Here is a 23,286-nt window from a genome sequence, read left to right on the forward strand (position 1 = left end):
AATAATTTCACATTATTATCAAGAATAACCATCCCTGTTAGTAATTTTAACATGTAACAACAGCAAGAAAACTGAGAGCAAGAAAAATATATGAACAGATGAAGAAGGTACCAAACCAAGTGAAGCAGAAAATAATTTTAAGGCACAGATGCTGCTTTGAATTATTCAAGGTTAGGGTCTAAAAATAAATAGATAATGTTACAAACTATATTCTCAGATACTCAAAATTTACCAAAGTTACTAACATTGAGTAATTGCAATCACACACCATTAGATCCATAGTTTATCATGCAAGGAGAAAATTTATACAAATCAATAGGAATTGATTTACTAATTTCAAAAAGTGTACTCTTATGTACATGTATAGCTCCAATTTAAATTATTTATCATTGCATTTAAGACAAATCAATTAAAGACAATAACATTAGAAGCAATTCTGATCAGATGTATGTATATATTATACTATCACATTTATGTGTTTGTGAGCAGCTTATAATAAAACAAATTATAAAAAAGCAAGTAAAAATAAAACACAAAGCAGTCAGACATAACTTAATCAATCATCCATACAGGAGATGGGCTCTATCCCATATTTATGTCCCTATGCCAAGATTTCAAGGCATTATGAAAGGCCAAAAGTATAGGGTGAATCTAATTTCAGAAGGGATGATGTTCCAAAAGCCACATTAGAAAAGACATTTCTTCTGAGCCCCACTAGCTGACACTCCCTAGCTGACGGTACCTGGAGTAATCTGCCAGATTGATTAGTATGGGTAGAAACAATTAGAGAGAGACAGTCTTATCCAGGGGTGGGTTTCTATCGGTTCTGTCCACCTCTGTAGAACTGGTTGCTCCAAAGAGCAGCAGACATAGAACCGGTTCTATGTCTGCTGCTGTTGTAGCCACCCACCTGCCCGGGCTCTTACCTGACCTTTATTTCCTGCTTTTTCAACTGCAGCTGCTTTGCATGACACAGCTGCAGTTGAAAAAGCTGGAAAAAAGGGCTTTTCCAACCGCTGCGTACTTGCACGCAGCGCTGCTCAGCTGTCCGGGCAGTTCAGCAGGTTGTAAATTACACTCGCGTGACTCGTCCATGCACACATGATGCTAATAGACAGAACTGGTAGTTATACCAGTCGGATCCCATCCCTGGTTTTATCAGTAAGTAACACCTTGAGGAAGATCCTATACTAGTTTTTATTGCCACAAGGCTTAAATTTTATTGCTTGAATTCTTTTTTTAAAGAATATATATTTTTTATTGTGTACATATAAATCAGAGGTGGTATTCAGCAGGTTCTGACCAGTTCTGGAGAACAAGTAGTGGAAATTTTGAGTAGTTTGGAGAACCGGCAAATACCACCTCTGACTGGAGATTTTACAGTATCCTTCCCCTGCCATGACCAACAAGCCACGCCCACAGAACCAGTAGTAAAAAAATTTGAATCTCACCACTGATATAAATATATTGAATACAATGCAATTGCCCATGGCATTCCAACTGCCATAAAACAGAAGTCAGAATAATATATATGCAAATTTATATATACAATTTCTGATAATCATATATCAATTCCTCTATAATTCTAATACTTACATTCCTCTATCAATAATACAAATAGTTTGAATTCTTAGCTACATGTTAATTTTTTTTAAAAAAAAATCAGTTTACTGCATGTGTTCAAGTGGGTTTATCTGTCTACTTAACATCTGCAATGTTAACCTTAATGTTTTTTCAAACTTGTCTGCAAGCTATCTATCCACCCCCATTCCACCTCTCCATCTCTTATCCTCCAATAGCGCCTTTCCTGTGGAGATCATCCACAAAAGGTGATCTTGGCCTTATGTCTTTCAATCCTGCACAGACGACTCTGCAACCTTTGGAAACAGAGCACACTGACCAGGGGTGGGATTCTACTGGTTCAGATCAGTTCTATAGAACCAGTAGTTATGATTCTCTGCAGTTCAGAGAACTGAAAAATCATGCCCCAGGCTGGCCCTGCCCCTCTCTGCCCTGCCCTCCCCTCCTCACCCAGTCAGTCCTTATTACACATGAGCGACATCGTGCGCATGCACAACTTCCCTGACTGCATTCTCCCCTGCCTAGTCACTCCTTAAGGTATTTCTTTTTTTTCCTCTCCAGACTATCAACTGTTCCAATGATCAGCTGTGCCAGGATCCCCCTCACTGTCTTACTGCTTCACCCAGGAAGCTTCCCTGATGCCCAGGAGGCAAAAAGGGGCATGCGGGGGAAAGTGTGGGGGGCCAGCGCTCCATTTTTGCCTTCCGGGACCCTAGGGAAGCTTCCTGGGAGCAAAAACACCCCCCAGGCAGCTTCTTTGAGGCCCAGGAGGCCCAAAAATGGAGTGTGGGAGGGTGCTGCGTGGCCCCCCCGCTCCGTTTTTTGCCTTCCTGTGCCCCAGGGAAGCCTTCTGGGAGCAAAAACGCCCCCCCGGAAGCTTCCCTGAGGCCCAGGAGACAAAGATGGGGGGGGGCGTTCCTGCAAAAAGAAGCCATGTCCACCCAGTCACATGGCCACGCCCAACTGGCCACACTCACCTAACCACGTTTACAGAATCGGTTGTTAAAAAAAATTGAATCCCACCCCTGACATTGACCCAGATACTGCCATCAGAGGAGATCCTCCATCTATTCTAACCAAGGAATTGGTAGAAAGACATCATAGCAACCAGAACAGAGCAGACCTTCCCAAGCCTGACTCACTGGCTTTACCACCAAACCTAATGCCATTCACCAAGCCTAATGCCATTCAGCAGATTTGAAAGTAGAAGACCCTAAGATGGAACAGTGAAGACTAAAAGATTCTCTTTAATCCCCAGAAGATAGCTGGAAAGACTTTGAGGGGGTAGAAACTCACTGTAAGGTTTTCTTTCTTGCCTCATTTATGTTGTAATCAGTTAAATGGATTCATGGAGGGATGGGATTTGGAAGTGGTTAGCACAGCAAGTCCAGGGCTGGGTTTCAAAAATTTTAGCAATGGGTTCTCTGCCTGGTTGCTGGGTGGGAGTGGCCAAGGTGAGTGTGGCCTAGTTGGCCTCCTGCATCATGGCAGGGGGGCATTTTTTGTCTCCCCGGAATCTGGAGGCTTTCTTCAAACCTCTGGGAGGGCGAAAATGGCCTCCCCAGGCACCGGAGGCTCTCTGGAAGCCAGAAATGGGCCTGTTTCCAGCCTTCCCAAACTTTTGGGAGGCCTGTTTTTCACCCTCCCCAAGCCTCCATGCATGCCCTACTTTTACCTGCATCCAAAACAGGCTGCTTGGGGACTCCTGGGCAGGGCAGAGTGGTGTGGCCAGCCAGGAATGGGATTTGGTGGTTCCCCAACTGTGCAGAAACAAATTATGCTGCCCAGCTGCCCAATAAAGCAGAATATGTCGCATTGGTGGTCTCATTAGTAGGTGTCCCAGGGCTCATTGTGTGCAATTTCAACAATATTAATAGCCTGGATTGATTAAGGACAAATATATCAGTCCTTCTTGGATTATGAATGTCTTATTCTCATCCTGGTATTATTATTACTATTACTATTATTTCTCTTCTAATTGCATATAAAACACTGTGGATTACAAAAAAGGAGGACTGAAGTGGGATTGGATCTGAAAGATATGTTATTTATTTTTTCTATACCTACCAGTTAAGTGAGATTGGGGTACTGGAGGATTATATATTTGTTAAAAGGTGATTGGAGGTGTTGGATACTAAAAAATCTGAGGTAAATTGTTGATCATGACAAGCTCTACAAACTTAACAATGATAGGGATAGGGAGGAAACCTGCCTTCATACCATCATTGGACACCTCAAGCCCATCTAATCAGAGGTCATTAGGAGACATGTTACAAATGGAGAGATCAGACTCATTTACAGAATTGCAGGTTATGCTCCAATTGATGCAGGAGACCATGACAAAAAACCACAACCAGGGAGATAGATGGCTAGCTTACAAACTGAAAAAGGAGAAAGAGAAAAAATGTATAAATAAATTGCAAGATAAAGATGGAATTCTACATTACCAAATTGAGGAAAAAAAGAATATAATCCAGGACTTTTATAGGAAATTATATGATGATGAGGAGAAAATATTACAATATCTGGAAAAAACTAATTTTCCTAAAGTTCCAAAAACAATGAAATCTATGCTGAATGAAAGGATAACAATAACAGAACTAGCAGAGGCAATCAAAAAACAAAAAAATAAATAAAACACCTGGCCCAGATGGACTACTGGCAGAAATATATAAAGAGCTACAAGACATTTTGGGCCAATCATTATTAGAGGTATACTATGCAGTCTTACCTGATGTGAAGATACCACCATCATGGGTGGAGGCTAACATCACTTTGATACCCAAAGAGCATTCAGACTTAATGCAAATAAAGAACTACAGACCCATAACCCCACTGAATGCCGACTATAAAATAGTCGCCTCAATAGGAGCAGAAAGACTGAAGAGATTTTTTGAAGTTTATACATCCTGAAGGATGGAAGGATGGGTCCAAGAACGGAGACGAGACTCAGATAGCAACAACAGCTCTTTATTAGTGACTTCCGATCTGAGCGAAATATCCTAGCCGCAGCAGCCCCTTTTATAGAGCTGGCTGCGGCTAAGCATCCAATGACATCGATTTGAGCTTGCCGCGCTTGGTTTGCCCAATCGCGGCAGCCCGTTAACTGGCCAATCGGATCAGTCTGGAGCGACCAATCACGACCCGCTGTTAGCGGACCAATCCGAATGCAGGCTTTCAAGCCTGCTAGTCCGGAACACTGACCAAAATGGTTTTCTACCCAAAAGGCAGATAAGAAACAATATGAATGTATTAATAGATACATTGGAATACTACGAAACACATAATGAAAAGCAATAGGCATTGGTGTTTGACAATGTGAACTGGCAATTCATGTTATACCAACTAAGATATACTTGGACTGGAGATAAATTTATAAACATGTTCAAAGCAATTTATACAAATCAGAACGCTAAAGTGATTGTGAATGGTGAAGTAACTGAAAATTTTTCAATACGAAAAGATACAAGGCAAGGCTGTCCATTATCTCCATTGTTATTTATCTTAACACTGAAAGTACTAACTAGAAATATCGGGCAAGATCAAATCAAAGGAATGGAAATCAAAAGAGAAAACTACAAACTACAAGCATTCACAGATTATTTAGTTTTCATCTTAGAAGAGCCATTAGAATTAGGCCTGAGGCTCATAGAGAAATTGCTGGATTAAAAATAAATAAGGAAAAAAGCCAAAACGATAGTTAAAAATCTTACAAATAAACAGAGGGATGAATTAATACAGAAAATGGATATCCAGAAAGTGAAAAAAGTGAAATACTTAGGAATCTACCTAACAGCAAGAGGTACAACAATTAAAGAGGACAATTATACAAAATTAATGCATCAAATTAAGCTGGATCTGGAGAGATGGAAAAGCTTGCAATTTACTATGATGGTAGTATAGCCACAATAAAGATGAACATACTGCCGAAGATACTTTTTCTATTCCAAACAATTCTAATAAAACTAGAAAAAATTTTTTTGATGAGTTGAATAAAATAATGTTGAAATGCATTTGGCAAGGAAAAAAACTGAGAATAAACTGAAACTACTGTAAAAGTCAAAAGGGAATGGAGGTTTTGGGCTACCAGACTGGGAATTGTTTTACCAAGCAGATGCATTCATGTGGGTGAAAGAGTGGATAACTTTGAGGCATAAAATACTATTATTATTGGAGGGTCATGACCTTCAACTAGGGTGGCATGCATTTTTCTGGTACGCCTAGGGCCATGCCTAGGCTACTTTTCCTCCCACCTGGCTGCCTGCTTCTTGACACGAAGGCTGAGCTGGACACTGGGGCTGAGCCTGAGCCTGAGCCTGAGCGGGGTGATGGAGGTGCCCCGAAAGGGAGGCTGGGAAATCCTGGGGTTGCTTCTCACCACCACCACCCTGGAGCCCAATGAAAGGGAGGGCAGATGGATGTTCCGGGGGCCGGGGCTGCTCCTTTTTCGTTCTCCCACTGCTCGCTGCTCTGGAGCTTGCCGGATCAGTTCGTCCCAGCCCAGGTATGAGAGACACACTATGAGACACACTCTGGAAAACAAGCAGCACTGGTGTCCTTGGATGCACAAAAAGCATTTGATAATGTAAATTGGCAGTTTTTTATAAAACAACTAAAAGCCATAGATTTTGGGGACAAATTTATTAGGATGATATCGGCAATCTATTCAACCCAGACAGCCAGTGTGCTACTCAATAGAGACAGAACAGAAAAATTTAATATAAACAAAGGAGTGAGACAAGGATGTCTATTGTCACCCCTCCTTAGAAATATTAGAAGAAACATTAGAAGAAATTAAAAAAATTAAGGGGTTACAATCAGAAAAGAAGATATAAAATACAAGCATTTGCTGATGATATAGTATTTTTTTTCTAGAGGAACCAGATGAAACCAGTACTGCTTTAATAAGAGAAATCGAAGAATTTGGTAAAATAGCGGGACTTAAAATAAATAAAAACAAAACAAAGATATTAACTAAAAATATGACCGACAAACAAAAAAAGGAATAAGAGGGAAATTTGGGGATGCAAGTAATTAAAAAAGTAAAATATCTTGGTATTTGGCATCAAGATGTTCCTCAATTAAAGAAAATAATTATAATAAATTAATGATGCAGATAAAAAAGGAATTGGAAATATAGGGAAAACTCCAAATTTCATTTATGGGAAAAATGACTGTATTACCGAAAATACTATATCTATTCCAAACGGTACTAGTAAAATTAGATTTAAAAAATTTGGGGGAATTAAATAAAATAATAGTTAAATTCATTTGGGCCAGGAAAAAAGCTAGAATTAAAATGAAATTGTTGCAGGATAAAAGAGAAAGAAGTGGCTTTGGACTTCCAGATTGGATACATATTATCAGGCAGCAGCTATGGTATGGATAAAAAAAATTGGATCACCATAGGGAACAAAAGGATATTACTAATAGAAGGACATGACCTACAAAGAGGGTGGTATAGTTTTCTATGGGAAGGGAAAAACAAACAACATGCCTACTTTCAAAGATATCAAATTAGGGATACACTTATTAAACTATGGCATAAAATCAAGAAGGATCACTACACTAAAATACCAAGTGGGCTGTCGACAATGGAGGCATTACTATACCCAAATGCAATGGATCTGGCTAAAATGAGGAATTACAAGGATTTGCCTAATAAACAAGGAAGATTAAAAATATAGGAATTAAAACAGCAAAATATAGACATTGACTGGTGGTTTTACATGCAGATACAGAAAGGATAAAGAAGAATATGGATTTTACATGGACCAATAACAATTAGATAAAATTATCCAAGGAACAGAGAAAAATATTGTATCTAAATTATATAATTTTCTTCTGAGCTTTAAAATGGAAGAAGGGTAGTTAAAGAAATGATGTAGCCTGGGCGAAAAATGTGGGACGTAATATAGAATTGGAATATTGGGAAAGAATGTGGGGGGGAAATTATAGACTAACACTATCTACAGCGTATAAAGAAAATATGTACAAAATGTTTTATAGGTGGCATCTACCCCCCGTCAGATTGGCAAAGATACTTGCAAATCAAAACCCAGAATACTGGAAATGCAAGAATAAACAGGATACATACTTTCATATGTGGTGGATCTGCTCAGAAGCAAAAAAAAGTATTGGAGTAAGATTCGAAAGTGGTTAGAAGAAATAACAAAGCAAAAAATTGAATTTTGACCAGAACTATTTCTATTAGGTATAATTAAGGGAGAATATAGTAAGACTGACATATTATCTCATATATAACAACTGCTGTTAGGATTATATACATACAGCACTGGAAACAGGGAGATATACCACAAGAAGGAGCAGTGATAAGGAAAATTCTAGATTGCACAAAAATGGACAGGCTGACCTTAGAGTTAAAAGATAGAGAAAACTGATATATTATTCAGTCTGGGACGCCTGGCATACATGGTTTGAGAATAGAAAGAAAAGTAATACTGTAATTAATTAAAGAATATGAAGATATATATACATATACATATACATATACATATACATATACATATACATATACATATACATATACATATACATATACATATACATATACATATATATATATATATATATATATATATATATATATATATATATATATATATATATATATATCTTAAGTTTTCACGGTATTTATATGTATGGTGTTCAGCTTTGTTCGGATATTTTCCCACGTCATTATAGTTGTGCTTTTAAAGTTGTAGCAATGTTTCGGCAGAATATCATCTGCCATCATCAGGCTTGTGTATTGGGTTCGTCTGTGAGTCAAACTTTCACAGCCATTTCTGTTTTAAATTTGGGGCTAGCCTATGCTGTGCCAGAATGGTTTTTTCTTCATCCTGATTGGTTGGGAGTCTTGGTCTGTGTTTATTGGTCTTGAAGTTTGCTGTGTTCTGCTTGATTGGTGTTTCTAATATCTTCTGTCTGTTTTGTAGCTTTTTTTGTCTTGATTGGCTGGCAACATTGTGTTTCCTGTATTGGAGGCTTTTAGTGCGGCGTGGCTCCAAGTAAATGGACGGCTATCATTTATTAGGAAGCTAGGTTTCATCTGGGTGCCTGGCTGGGGGTGTTTGAGCTGGAGGTATCAGGGGGGATCTGTTTGTGCCCAGGGGTTTGCCTGGCTTGTGGTGTGGAGATTTTTTTGTTTGTGAGTGCAGGCTTCCAAATAATTGACAGTCTGGTGGAATCATCTCTTCTATTCATGCTTTCAGGTCTTTTTTCAATCTCTGATTGTTCTCTCTTATCAGAATTCTCTGATAATTCTGTGGCTGGGGTTTTCTATAGTGGCTAGGGTTTTGGTGCCATTGAAGTCGATGCTATGATCTGTTGCTTTCATGTGTTGGACTAGTGAGGAAGTGTGTTCCAGCTTTTTTACTGCATTTTTGTGTTCATCCAGGCGGGTACTTATTCTTCTATTGGTCTGTCCAATGTATGTGGCAGGGCATGATGCACAGGGGACGTCATATATGCCTTGGTTTTCCAGGTCAATTTTACCTTTGGGGTTTCTTAGGGTGGCTGCTATTTTTCTGTCTGTTTTGAAGGCAGTCTTGATGTGATGCCTGTGTAGTATTTTACTGATTTTGTCTGTAGTACCTCTTATGTAGGGCAAGACAGCTGTTCCATAGGTCTGTTCATCTTCTAGGTCTCCATTATGTCTCAGTGTGTTTTTGTGGATCAAGCCAGTGATTTTGCTTTTGTGGAAGCTGTTGGCTGTCAGTACTTTAGTCAGGATGCATAGTTCAGTCTTTATGTGTGTCTTATCTGCCAGGCATTTGGTTCTGGAGATTAGTGTTTTGGCCACGGAATTTATCTGTGCTGGGTGGTGGTGGGATTGGGCGTTGAGGTAGCGGTTGGTGTGTGTTTTCGTCTGGTATATGGTGTGTCCCAGTGTGTCATCTGTTTTTTTGTAGATTAGCACATCTAGGAATGGTAGTTGTTTGTTTGTTTCCGTTTCCATGGTGAACTTGATTTTGGGGTGTGTGTTGTTTAGGTGTGTTAGGAAATTGTTTAGGTTTTCTTTTCCATGGGGCCAAATCACAAATGTGTCATCGATGTATCTTAACCATAGTTTGGGTTTGTGGGTGGCATGAGCTAGGGCTCTGGATTCGAATTCTTCCATGAACAGGTTTGCAATGACGGGTGACAGTGGTGATCCCATAGGGGCTCCTTCAATTTGCTTGTATCTTTGTCCTTTGTATGTGAAATATATGTTGGATAAGCAGTGTTCTGCTAGTTCCATGAGGTGTTTAGCTAGTTGGTATTTATTTTTGATGATTTCAAGAGTTTCTTTTATCGGGACTTGAGTGAATAGTGAAACCACATTGAAACTTACAAGCAGATCTTCTTGTACCATGTGTAGATCTTTGATCATTTCCAAGAAGTGGTATGAGTTTTGTACATGTGAAGCTGCTGCTTCAGCATGGGGCTGTAGCTGCTTTGCTAAGTGTTTGGCTAGGTTTTGTAGTGGTGCTCCTCTGGAGCTGACTATGGGTCTGAGAGGTATGCCTTCTTTGTGTATTCTTGGGAGGCCATATAGTTTGGGGCATCTGGAAGATTTATTTCTTGGGATGATCGTCTGTTCGATCTCTTTGCTCATGTGGCTGGTTATAATTTTCTTCTTGGTTATTTTTTCCAGATAGGTGGTTGGGTCCGTGTTTATGGGTTTGTATGTGGAGTTTTGGAGTAGGTCTGTCAATTTTGTTTCATAGTCTTTTCTATCCATTACTACCGTGGCATTACCTTTATCTGCTGGAAGTATGATTATGCTGCTGTCATTCTTTAGGGCTTGCAGGGCTTTTAGTTCCTCTTTGTGCAAGTTGCTTTTGGGTGGTTTGCTTGTGCATAGGATGTTAGTAACTTGGTGTCTTATTCTGACTCATAGATGAACACAATACAGAAGCCTGATGATGGCAGATGAGATTCTGCTGAAACGTTGCTACAACTTTAAAAGCACTACTATAATGACGTGGGAAAATACCTGAACAAAGCTGAAATACATACATACATACATACATATTGAATGTAGAATTAACAGAAAATGTACTATGTAACAAGTGGTATAAGCAAGGTGTAAAGAATAGATAATTAATAGAAAAAGTAATATGTAATAATTGCAATGTAATAGAAAATTAAGTACAAGAATATGGTTAAGAATTGTAATTGATGTCTTCAACATTGATGCAATTGTTTTTTTAAATGTTTTTAAATTGTTGGAAAACTGAATAAAGTTTATTAAAAAAAGAAAAAACTAAAATACTAGATAAAATACAATGATGTGATCCCAAATTATAACTTCAAAAAAGGCAACTATGATCTTATAGACAACGATCTCTCATCCCTTGATTGACAATTTCTATTCACTGGATGCAATACTGTTGAAGACCATTACAACATATTTTTACTTGAAGTCAAAAGAGTAATCAAACTATATGTACCAATAACAACTCCAAAAACCAGAAAAAACAGATTACCCATAACAATAAGGAAGCTTCAATCCAAAAAGAGATCACTTTGGCGGAAAAACAAATCTGGTCATGTTGCCAACTTCAAAAGCTGATACAAAAATTTATGCCATCAGATAAAGACTGAATGCACCAATTATCACACTAAACAAGAGGAAAACCTTCTACGCACCAATTCCACCCGTGCTTTCTACAATTTTGTAAACAACAAACTAAGAGACTCAAGGTCCATCCCACCCCTGAAAGGACCTAATGGTAAAGACTGCAACGATGACACTATTAAAGCCAACCTCTTTAACACATTCTTTGGCTCAGTATTTTTAAACAGCAATGGATCATGCCCAGTATTTCCTAGTCGAACCACAGACAATTACAATAATCTAATACATATCAATTTTACAGTAGACAATGTTGAAAAAGTACTACGCAATCAAAAACTATCTCTATCTATTGGACCGGACGGAATATGTGCCTACTTCTTAAAAAAGCTATCCACTGCCATAGCAGAACCTCTAAGCATAATCTTCGAAAAATCTTTCAGGACCAGCTTCTTGCCAAAACTATGGTCACAAGTCACAGTCATTCCCATCTTCAAAAAGGGATGAAAATACCAGTCTGGCTTTCTACAATGGAATCACTGATACATCCAAATGTTATAAATTTGGGGGGGGAAATGTAACATATAAAAATATTTCAAATGAGAAAGGGAAACTTAAAACTAAATAAGAACTACAAAAACAAAGTGTGGACTTAGCTGCACCTGTAAATACTATTGAGATATGAGAAGTATGCAAAGTCATATGATTTCTATAAAGAGCCAACAACACTAGTCCAAATATTATTAGTGACAGATGAAAAATTAATAAAGAAAATATACAGCTGTTTACTAAGCCTTAAAATGGAAGATGAACATTTTCCATGAAAATGGAAGATGAACAGTGATAGTATGGGCAAAGAACTTTGGATACACTATAGAAATAGATAAATGGCAAAAACTTTGGGATAGAAATTCTATATTGACAATGGCAATTACCTATAAGGAAAACTTGTATAAAATGTTTACAAAGATGTTTAAAAATATGTCTGCTAAAAAATATGTCTGGAAATAGTCAGGGGTGGGATTCAAAATTTTTAACAACCGGTTCTGTGGGCTTGGCTTAGGTGGTGGGCATAGCTTGATGGTCATGTGACTGGGTGGCCATGGCTTGGTGGTCATGTTATTGGCTGGGTGTGGCCAACTCAATATCACTCACATCGAGGCATGCATCTCCTCGCCTGGCCTCTCATGACTGTGGGGATGCTGCAACAGTCGTAAGTGTGAAAAATGATCATAAGTCACTTTTTTCAGTGCCATTGTACCTTTAAATAGTCACTCCACACAAGCAAAGTACCAAGCAAAGGAGGGGAAAAATTGAGGCAGGAAGTCTAGTCTTGCCGAGAATGTAATAAGGGAGGCAGTTTCTGTAAGCAACACCAGAATGTTTCCTTCCTGCCTTCCTTACAGGATTAGGCCAGTAATTTCTGCTAACAACCAGTTCTCCGAACTGCTTAGAATGTTAACAACCGGTTCTAGCAAATAGGTGCGAACTGGTAGAATCCCACCCCTGGAAATAGTTTAGTTTACTTTATTGTCATTGCACCTTGTACAACGAAATTAAATGCCATCTTCAGTGTACATTATAACTATAAAAATAAATCACAAACACACATCCTTCACATTCTATACATGTAAATAAATGTAACTCAATAATGGGTTCTTACTATCATATGTGGTGGACATGTCCAAAGTAAAAAAAAAAGGGTGAAAATACACACATGGATAGAGAAAATGTTAAAGTAACACATAGATTTAAAGCCAGAAATATTTTTGTTAGATATACTACCAGAAAAATATGATAAAGGAAATATATATTTAATACTGCATGTCTTGACAGCAGCGAGAATTGTATTTGCACAGCACTGAAAAATGAGGAAATTACAGATGAAAATATATATTTAAAAATATTAGAATGTGCAGAAATGGATAGGTTAACACTCAAGATAAAAGACAAAGAAGATATAGAATATTTTTTGACATGCGATTTGTTCTATCAATGGTTAAATAATACAGGTAGAATTTAGAAGTTGAAAGATTATTAATATGTACAAATAAACAATATTACTACCACTATTACTATTACTAAAGTAAATTGACCCAGACAATACATTGTTTACCAAGCACCAATGTATGTTTAAGAAAAATGTATAAATAAAATATATTAAAAAAACCAAAATGATACAAAATCACTGTGCTCTTTAATTATGGATGAGTCATAGGTTTGGTTCTGAGAAGAATATCATGTACTGATTATCATCTTGCTACCAATGCATTAAATTGTTATCAAAGAATTGATATAAACTAGAAACCAGAATAAATCCCCACCAAAATATTATATTTTATACTTTCATTTAACCATGAATTGATCCACATAGTTTTGGTATGAAAACTACATGGATGTTTTCACCAAAAAAAGAGAAACATTTCTGATGTTTTATGTTTTATTCTAATTATTCTTTGCACAGCTAGAAAGTTAACTAAATAACAAGAACACTGATGTATGGTTTTAATAAATTCACCATACTTGCTACTCTATAAAATGCTTGGTCCAACAAAGCATGACAGACTTACGTAACTCTCCTACTTTCAAGATATCACATAGCATCTTTGTCAATTCAATGCTACTCCGACCAAATGGACATTCATGCTTATCTTCTCGGCTACTATTTTCCAATACAATCTGAAATAGAAATAAGTTAGTTAAGATAGGTATATTCTCATCCCATCCCATCCCATCCCTTCCCATCAAGCTATCCCAATTCCAAAGGACTCCGAGTAACCTATGACATTAACCAAAAAAAACAACAACCCACCAGAACCATAACAGATAAATAGATTAGAACTATATCAGTAAGAAGATCAACCACAAATTTAAGTCAAATTAGTTGTCAATAATAATAACCTTTATTATCATTGTACATATATACAAAGAAATTGATTTAGCCTCTACTGGTGCTATCCATAACAAAAATACAATACAACATGAATAATATAGAAAACGGTCCTTATACAAGTAATTAGGGAGAAACCAGTCATATGTTTCCATGTATGCATGGAGTGATTGTAGTTGTATTTAGGAGACTGGCAGCCCATGGATAAAAGCTGTTTTTAAACCTGTTTGTCTGGCTGGCTATAATTCTGTGTCTTCTGCCTGATGGTAAAAGTGAGAATAGACACTTCAGGATGTGAATCGTCCCTAAGTATCTTCCTTACTCTTCTGAAACAACAAGACCTGGTGAAGTGGTGTTAGGGGGCAACCAATGATTTCTTGTGCCGAATTAATCACTCTCTGCAGTGCCTTCCTGTCCATATCTATTGAATCAGTGTACCATACTGTTATACATGTACAGTATATAAGGATATTTTCCATTCAAGTCCTGCTTGAAATGCTTCCTTACATCTTGCATTCTCTCACAGCCTTTTGAGAAGCATTGGTTTTTAAGCAAGGATTCCCAGTTTTATTAACTATTCAAAACTTTACCTTCTAGATATGATAACTGAATAAAAAGTTATGACCTTTTAATCTGGCTGAATGCAGCAGCAAGTGACAGCAGAGGGAATTTTTAGATGGAGATTAACTAAATCAAAAAACTGTGGCAGCTATCCAAATCAGTATCTTTGAAAGTTGCCTCTAGTCTTTGGCACAGGATTGCTAAATGTGTGAAACTAATCACTTGAGTTAGAGTAGTTTTCTGTTCTATTCCATATGATAATAGAATACATGGATTAATCAATGATGGAATTAAACATTATGTGGCATAACAGTTTATTTGTCAAGCATTAATTGGGGAAGCCTCAATCTTCTGTAGAGACTAGTACTGCAATATGTTCACTTTCAGTTCATGTTACGTATTCCAGTCCTTACAGAGCTATTTCCATTAAGGTCTGTGTCCCAGAATCTGTGCCTGATTCCTTTATAATTATGCCACATGACAGAAGATAACTAATGTTGTTTTTCAGGGAATGAATAATAATCTTCTAAAAAACAAAAGATGTTGAAAACTACCACACTAACATTTGAAAGTTTATGTACCATAAATAAGGTGATCTATTAGTTTTAAATCTTTTTTAGAATTCAATAAACAATTGTAATATTGTAATTAGGGATTAAACATATATCTGCAGTACATGTTAATGAATTGTTTTTTTGTAAAAATTGCAGTGATTACATTTACATGGGATATCTTCAGTGTTAATAGTTATCCTTAGAGATATAATCTTACATTGAAAGGAAAGTTTCTTTTATAGGTTTGTGAAAATTTATCTTATACACAAACTGTACATGGGTGTGAAATATCTTATTGTCACCTGACAGGAATCTTATTACGACTATATAAAACAGATTTTTGCTCTATCTACTTTGAGTCCACTATGATCATGTAATAAATGCAATAGATAGATAAATAAATAAATAGACAGATAAATAAATGACAAAGTACAAAACACAGAACTTAATGTATTTTTTTACTAGAACTTTAAAAGAAACCCAAACATTCTCATTTTTATTTTAAAAATATTAAGCTTAATCACTGATGAAAAAAATCTGCCTTGTCTTCCTAAAAATATAAAAAAACCTATCATTGCAGAAAAATTAGCACCTTCCCCTGATATTATTTATTTGTGTTAATTCCATAGTTATTGATGTGCTATACTAGCAAATGGCCTGATTTTATTTGAATTGTCATGGGAAAAACTCTAAGGCATGGATGTCAAACTCAATTTCATTGAGGGCCGCATCAGGGTAGTGTTTGACTTTGGGAGGCCAAGTGGCCGGGATGGTCATGGCCACTTCGGTATCACTTCTTTTTCCGTCCCTCTTCAATTCTCCTTTCTTCTTCTTCCCCTATTTCCTCCTTTTTTATTCCTTGCTCTCTTCCTATCTTTCCTTCTTTTTCTTTGTCTTTCCTCTTTTCCTTTCTTCTCCCTTCTTGGATGCTCAAATGCAAAAGGGAAAATGGGGCACCCTGTTTTCGGCCTGGATGGTTTCCTAAAGCCCTCTGCCAGCCCCATTTTCATCCTGAATGGCCTCCTGAAGCCCTCTGCCAGCCAAAATGAAGCCTGGGGCTGCATTTTCACTGGTAGAGCCATCGCAAGCCAGTCCTTCACAGTTTCCTTGGCTGCCCCATGGGCCAGAATTAAGCACCTGCGGGTTGGATCCAACCCCTGGGCCTTGAGTTTGATACCCCTGCTCTAAGGGCTTCCATTCTAATCTGAATTGGGATTCCATACTTTTTTGGTATACAATTGAATGATAAAGTTCTAAACAAAAGGTTTTAAAAAACCCACATGGTATTTGTTTATTAAGTAGAACAAAAGTTTAAAGATCCTGTATAAATTGGAAAAATGTAGTAAAGATCCACTTGACAAAAGCCACTCTCAGCCATTCAAAAGGCATTGAATTGATATCTTCTGCCAATCTCCCCTGGATTTGAAGTCCACACATTAAAATTACTAAAGTTGAGAAAACACTTGTTTAATGTGTACAAACCCAAATATAGAGACAGCTGTTTTCTATAAAGTCTAACCAAAATATAACTTAGACCTTTGGAAGCTCTTGCTAATAAAGGGACTGTTAATATTTCTTCCTGGCACTTTACATTTCTGAAAAAGAACTTGTTTGTCTATCCATCCTACCATTTAGATCCCCACCTGCTAAAACTCAGATTGCTGCATAGGCTTCATGACTGTCTACCCTTTGAGGTTGCCCAAATCATGAAACTGACTGTAAGATTAGAACTAAGTTTTATCAAGCTTTTAAAATTTTATTTTTAAAAATGTATTATGAGGATCCAGATTGTTGGGGGCAGAATGCTGACTCTGTAAACTGCTTAGAGAGGATTGTAAAGCACTGTAAAGCAGTATATAAATCTGAATGCTATTGCTATTTAGGCTATATTAATAGAATCTTGCAAATTTGTATTTTTCCTCTCCATCCAATCCCCATTACACTCCAGTGAGTCAGTGAACAGCCTGCCTAAATTTATTCTAATAGTTCCTCCTTTTCTAGGACTTATAGAATGTTTTTGCTTGTTGTTTTTGTAATAACTTCTGAACATTTTCTTCACAGCCATGGCCATGGAGATCTATATAATTATCTATTTGCTTCCAAATAGCTCTGGTCTGTATATATTCTAAGTGGAGAGCACAGTCAACAAGTATAATAATTTCTATATCTTTGAAGTGTAACAAGGAAGTTAATAACAAATGTTTGAGGAATAAAGGGATATGCAATTTATTTCCACCCATTGCTAAGTAGGATTGCTATTCCTCCTGTAGGATCGTCATCTCCCTTTCTCTGAGATATCTTGCATTCGGTAACATGATAACTATCTAATTCTATATTAGATCCAGTTTCTTGTAAAAAGAGATATATCGAAGTTGGACTGATACTGAAAAATTGACAATATTCCCATCCCATCCCACTATATCACATTAAATGATGAAATGTTTGCCTATATGATTTTAAAGTCAGCTTTTTCAGTGAGAATAGGTGATTTCTTTTGAATTAGTAACATTCTTTTGTGAGAAGGGAACTGGTCTGTTGATTCTCTTGGGACAAGGACAAGTGATTATAAGGTGTCATCAAGAATGATAGCTATTATAGGAACTTCCAGTTGCTCATCATCGGAATCAGAGTGGAAGGTCCCAATTGGGACCGGAACCACCATGGAGGGGTGGTGAAGAAAGGAGGAATCACTTGGAGAGTCAAGGGGAGTCGCAATTCCCCTCCCTGGCAAGAAAAACCCCTTCCGAAGGCAAGTTGCAGCAGTGGTCAAAAATGGCCACCACGAAGATGAAGAGCAGTTCGGGAAACTAAGACTGTGCTGGAGTGGAGAAGCAGCAAGCAGAGTGTGAACCAGGCAAAATACATGGACTTTAAGGTACCCCTGTATTAAAAAATAAAGGACTACCTTGGAGGAAAGTGTGTAGAGGCAGCGACCAGAAAGAGTGAGAAGGAAATCGGATCTTATTAAATTGGCTCAAATCATTGTAACGGATTAATTTGGAGGAGAAAATTCAGATGAAAATATTTGATTACAAAAGACTGGGAAATTAAATTGGATAACTATTGGATTTTTGGCACGAAAAAGGCATAAATAAATTGAATGTGTTGAAAAGAAATAATAGCTAATAATTGAAATTAGCGAACTTAATAAAAGTATTACAATTAAAAAGGGGGGAGAAAAGAGGGGATTTTGGAAAAGAATCAAGAGCGCCACCTGATGGCATAGGAAAAATTTCCGTGAAAAGTGCTTGGTTTTTTTAAATAAATTGGACTTTGGAATTTAAAAGAAAATAAAAGAAATTCCATTTAATAAAATAAAAACCCTGGAAAGTGATATCAGAACACTATAAGGGGGAATATATTTGAAAACATTGTTTTAGAACCACCCGATGACTTTGGGAAATCGCTGGGAAAGGACCAACCAGAAGACCTGGAAATAAAGATTTTTGAACATTGATTGTTGAAAATAAATCTAAAAGATACTAGCTGAAATAATATACTGGACTTTCGGATTGGATACATCTATTAAGGAAAAGGAAAAGGAAAAAGAAAAAGAAAAAAGGAGCAGACATAATGGGGGAATTATTTGCTGAAATAAAATTGGATTTGCAAGATATAAAGGAAATGATGAAAATGAAACTGGAAATGTGCAACAATATATTACAGAAATTAGAAATGGCGACTCAGCTTGCAGAAGAACAGAGAATCAGAGGGGAGGAGTTTAACAAAAAGGAAGCCAGCTTTAAAGATGAAGCAGCGCAACAATCATTTAAGTGGGGGAGGGGAGGAATTAAAATTAAAAAGTTGTGGTCTGATGTGATAACAAAAGGGGGAGTGGTTCGGAAAATGGAAAAAAGGAAAGGGAAAAAGCAGAAAAGGGAACTACAAAAGAAAGATAAAGAGAGGAAGGGAGATAAACTAAATAATTGGAATGAGAAATGGAGGAGAATAATATTGGGGAATAAGGGAATTAAGAGAAAGGACCAGAAAACAAAGAGAAACAGGAAACAAACAAGAATGAAAAATAATTACATTAGGAGAGTGAGAGATAAAGGGTTAAAAAAAAGGATAGAGAATGTTGTGATATATAAAAATAAGTATTGAAAATGGATAAGATTGTAACTGATATTGTTTGTTTTTCATTTCTTTTTCTTTCTTCTTTTTTATGACTAGCGATGCATAAAAATGAGAATTATGGAAAGATTAATATAAGTTGCTATAATTAATTGATTAGATTAATATCCTTGCAATGTATAGATGAACTATAAGGTGATTGAGAAAATGATACAATCTGATATAAGTGTATGTATGATATGTAGTAAATAGAGTAATATTGTTATTAAAGTAGAATGAAGGTGATTAGCTCGAATTATTAACCAAAGGGGACAATTTTAAGGATTAATAGAATAAGGATTGATAAAATTGCAAAGGTGATAGATAAAGGTAATAGGGGAAATGAATACAGAAGCGAAACTAATATTCTAGATGCACTGTAAAATAAGATATGAGAATATACCAAGAAAAATGAAATAAGCTATAATATGAACTGAGATTGGATAAAATAAGCTTAAGGAATTTAATTTCAATAAGGAATAATGTGATATAAAATTGAATAAGTAAAAGGAATAGGTAACTATGGTCATGTTTGTATTGAGATGTGAAACCTGGAACCACACTGCTTGCCAAATGAGATTTTTATTAAAAAAATAAAAAAAGGAGTGGAGATTGAGTAATGAAATTACTAGGTATGTTAAAAGGATATGGTGGTGAATTGCCTTTGAAAATTCATATAGTTTAACCCAATGTTAGGAAGAACACCTTTTCATAATTTCATTTGCTATGTTGTGTCAGATTACAACAATTATCATCCAACACAACTGTTCGCCATGCTGGGTTTAAGATTATGGAAATTAAAAATCAGTTCTGAAAGAAGGGAAGATTGTTCTCAAGTTTTTAAAAAAAGAATCTAGGTAAATTGGGTTATGTGCCACCTAATCATTTTTGACTCCACATATATCTTCTCCATGATGATCCATTCTTAACTGTTCTTTCAAGTTATAATATATTCATCTCCTTTTTAACTGAGTCCATCCATGTTACTGTTAGTCATTCTCTTCTTCTTTTTCCTTCCACCTTTCACAGCATCAGAGCATTTTCCTTTTCTAGACAACTGGATCTTACTATAATGTGTATGAAATAGGCTATTTTGAGCCTAGTCCTTTGTGCATCAAGTGAGAATTCTGGATTGCTTTGTTAAATGATTCATTAGTCTGTTTTCTTGGCTTTCCATGATATTCCCAGGCTCCAACATCAATGTTCGAAAGTATCAATACTTCCTCATCCTGCTTCCAACTTTTACTTCCATTGGGTATCACAGGGACTACATGGCTTGTACAATTCTGATCTTTGTTAAGAGTAGACACATTAAGTACAGGTGAAACTCGAACAATTAGAATATCATGCAAAAGTTCATTTATTTCAGTAATGCAACTTAAAAGGTGAAACTAATATATGAGATAGACTCATTACATGCAAAGCAAGATAGTTCAAGCTATGATTTGTCATAATTGTGATGATTATGGCTTACAGCTCATGAAAACCCCAAATCCACAATCTCAGAAAATTAGAATATTACATGCAATCAATAAAACAAGGATTGTACATAGAACAATATCGGACCTCTGAAAAGTATAAGCATGCATATGTACTCAGTACTTGGTATGGGCCCCTTTTGCAGCAATTACTGCCTCAATGCAGCATGGCATGGAGGCTATCAGCCTGTGGCACTGCTGAGGTGTTATGGAAGACCAGGATGCTTCAATAGCGGCCTTCAGCTCTTCTGCATTGTTCGGTCTCATGTTTCTCATCTTTCTCTTGGCAATACCCCATAGATTCTCTACGGGGTTCAGGTCAGGCGAGTTTGCTGGCCAACCAAGCACAGTAATCCCATGGTCACTGAACCAGGTTTTGGTGCTTTTGGCAGTGTGGGCAGGTGCCAAGTCTTGCTGGAAAATGAAGTCAGCATCCCCATAAAGCTCGTCTGCGGAAGGAAGCATGAAGTGCTCCAAAATCTTCTGGTAGATGGCTGCGTTGACCCTGGACTTAATGAAGCACAATGGACCAACACTAGCAGATGACATGGCTCCCCAAATCAACACAGACTGTGGAAACTTCACACTGGACTTCAAGCAAGGTGTTATGGCTTAATTAGCTGATTAGAATGAGACACTTTGAGCCTAGAATATTGAACCTTTTCACAATATTCTAATTTTCTGAGATTGTGGATTTAGGGTTTTCATGAGCTGTAAGCCATAATCATCACAATTATGACAAATCACGGCTTGAACTATCTTGCTTTGCATGTAATGAGTCTATCTCATATTTTAGTTTCGAGTTTCACCTGTAGACATATGAATATCTTTTTCATAGCTGTGTACCATGTGCCACTCCGTGGTATATTTATAAATAAATTGTGTGTGTGTATGTGTGTGTGTGTGTATACAGAGCCAACAGCTCTGTATCAGATATTTTTAGGGATGGATGAAAAGTTAATAAAGAAAAATATAGTTACTTGTTATTAAAATGGAAGATGAACAGGTGAAGAAATGATGATAGCATGGGCAAAAAACATTGGATATACCATAGAATTAGATAAATGGCAAAAACTCTGGGATAGAAATTACAAATTGACAATGGCAACTACTTACTAGGAAAATCTGTATAAAATATTTTATAGGTGGCATTTGCTACCGGCAAGACTAGCAAAGATATTTAAAAATATGTCTGCAAAATGTTGGAAATGTAATCAGATACTGGGTTCTTACTTTCACATGTAGTGGATTTGTCCAAAAGCAAAAAAAAAAAAGGACGAAAATACATACATGGTTAGAGAAAATGATAAAGCAACACATAGACTTAAAACCAAAAATATTTTTGTTAGGTATATTACCAGAAAATTACAACAGAAGGATTATATCTTCAATAATACATGTGTTGACAGTAGCAAGAATTGTATTTGCATAACATTGGAAAAATTAGGGCACACCTACAGATGAAAATATAATTAGAAAAATATTAGACTGTGCAGAGATCAATTAACATTAATAATAAAAGATAAGAAAGAAACAATATTTTTAACATGGGATATGTTTTATCAATGGTTGGATAAAAGAGGTTGAAATTAGAGGAGGAAAGATTACTTATATATATAAGTAAATGATGTAATAATTTTACTATAAGTAATATTCGTATTTTAACGATGGTTGTTGTTATTATTACTTTCACTACTAGTTTATTAATATTTTGTATAAACAAATTGATCCAGACAATACATTGTTTATTAAGCACATGTATTTTAAAGAAGAAAAAATGTATCAATAAAAATTAAAAAAAGAACCCTTCTTTATAAATTCTAAAGTGGACTCCTTCCCAAGATAGCTGCTGAGTAATAGAAACTTGTTCTTTTTTCTGCCAATGATCTGCCAATTTGCTGCCAAAGCTGGCTGATCTTTGGCAGTACTGATTCCTGGGGTTGAATGGGAGCATTTAGGAATGACCAAGACAACTTTTGGATGGCTGTGGACTTACCTAGGAAGGGGTAACTTGAAGATTCCAGTTTCCTCTGGAACGGTCAGAAAGTCATGGTAATACACCTTTCTTCTTGATACTTTATTTTTTTTTTTAAGAATGCCTGGGTTTTAACTTCATGTTTTGAAGCTTTTGTTTTATTTTGCCTTTTATTTTTAAAAGTTGAATGCTCATTTAACACTCTGCTGGACTTTATCTGCTTTTCCCCCCCTTTTTTCTTTTGATTTATATTTTGAATAACTTTTGCTGTGTTGTAAGGAAAATATGGAGTGTCCTGGAGTTATGAAAGTTGTGATTTACATCTACAGTATATTGGATTCTCACTTCAGGATTTTGGTATTTTACTAATTTGCAAAATGTTTGGAACTTTTTTTAAATTCTTCTTTTAATTTTGGGTCAAAATATCCAGAAAATATCTTTCCTGTTTCTTTATTTTTTCATTCTGAAGATTTCAGTGTTCTTTTATTTATCATTGCCAAGTTATACAGAGTAACAGTGTATCAACATGAATTAAAGACCATTTGGTAATATGC

At 36.4% G+C, this 23,286-nt stretch overlaps 1 protein-coding gene across 11 annotated transcripts in view; it reads right to left on the reverse strand.

Annotated features, from left to right (window-relative positions):
* The window catches only part of ELMO1 (engulfment and cell motility 1), a 536,034-nt gene that overhangs the window by 195,995 nt on the left and 316,753 nt on the right, over nt 1-23,286 (reverse strand). For all 11 annotated transcript variants that reach the window (XM_087947669.1, XM_087947675.1, XM_087947674.1 and 8 more), the window contains one exon: nt 13,732-13,840. In XM_087947669.1, the coding sequence (XP_087803795.1) occupies nt 13,732-13,840 (109 nt within the window). The remainder of the gene's footprint in view (nt 1-13,731; nt 13,841-23,286) is intronic.

Source organism: Notechis scutatus, chromosome Z, assembly GCF_049901735.1.
Source record: "Notechis scutatus isolate UNSWTSFEM ecotype Mainland chromosome Z, rNotScu1.2, whole genome shotgun sequence".
Taxonomy (NCBI): domain Eukaryota; kingdom Metazoa; phylum Chordata; class Lepidosauria; order Squamata; family Elapidae; genus Notechis; species Notechis scutatus.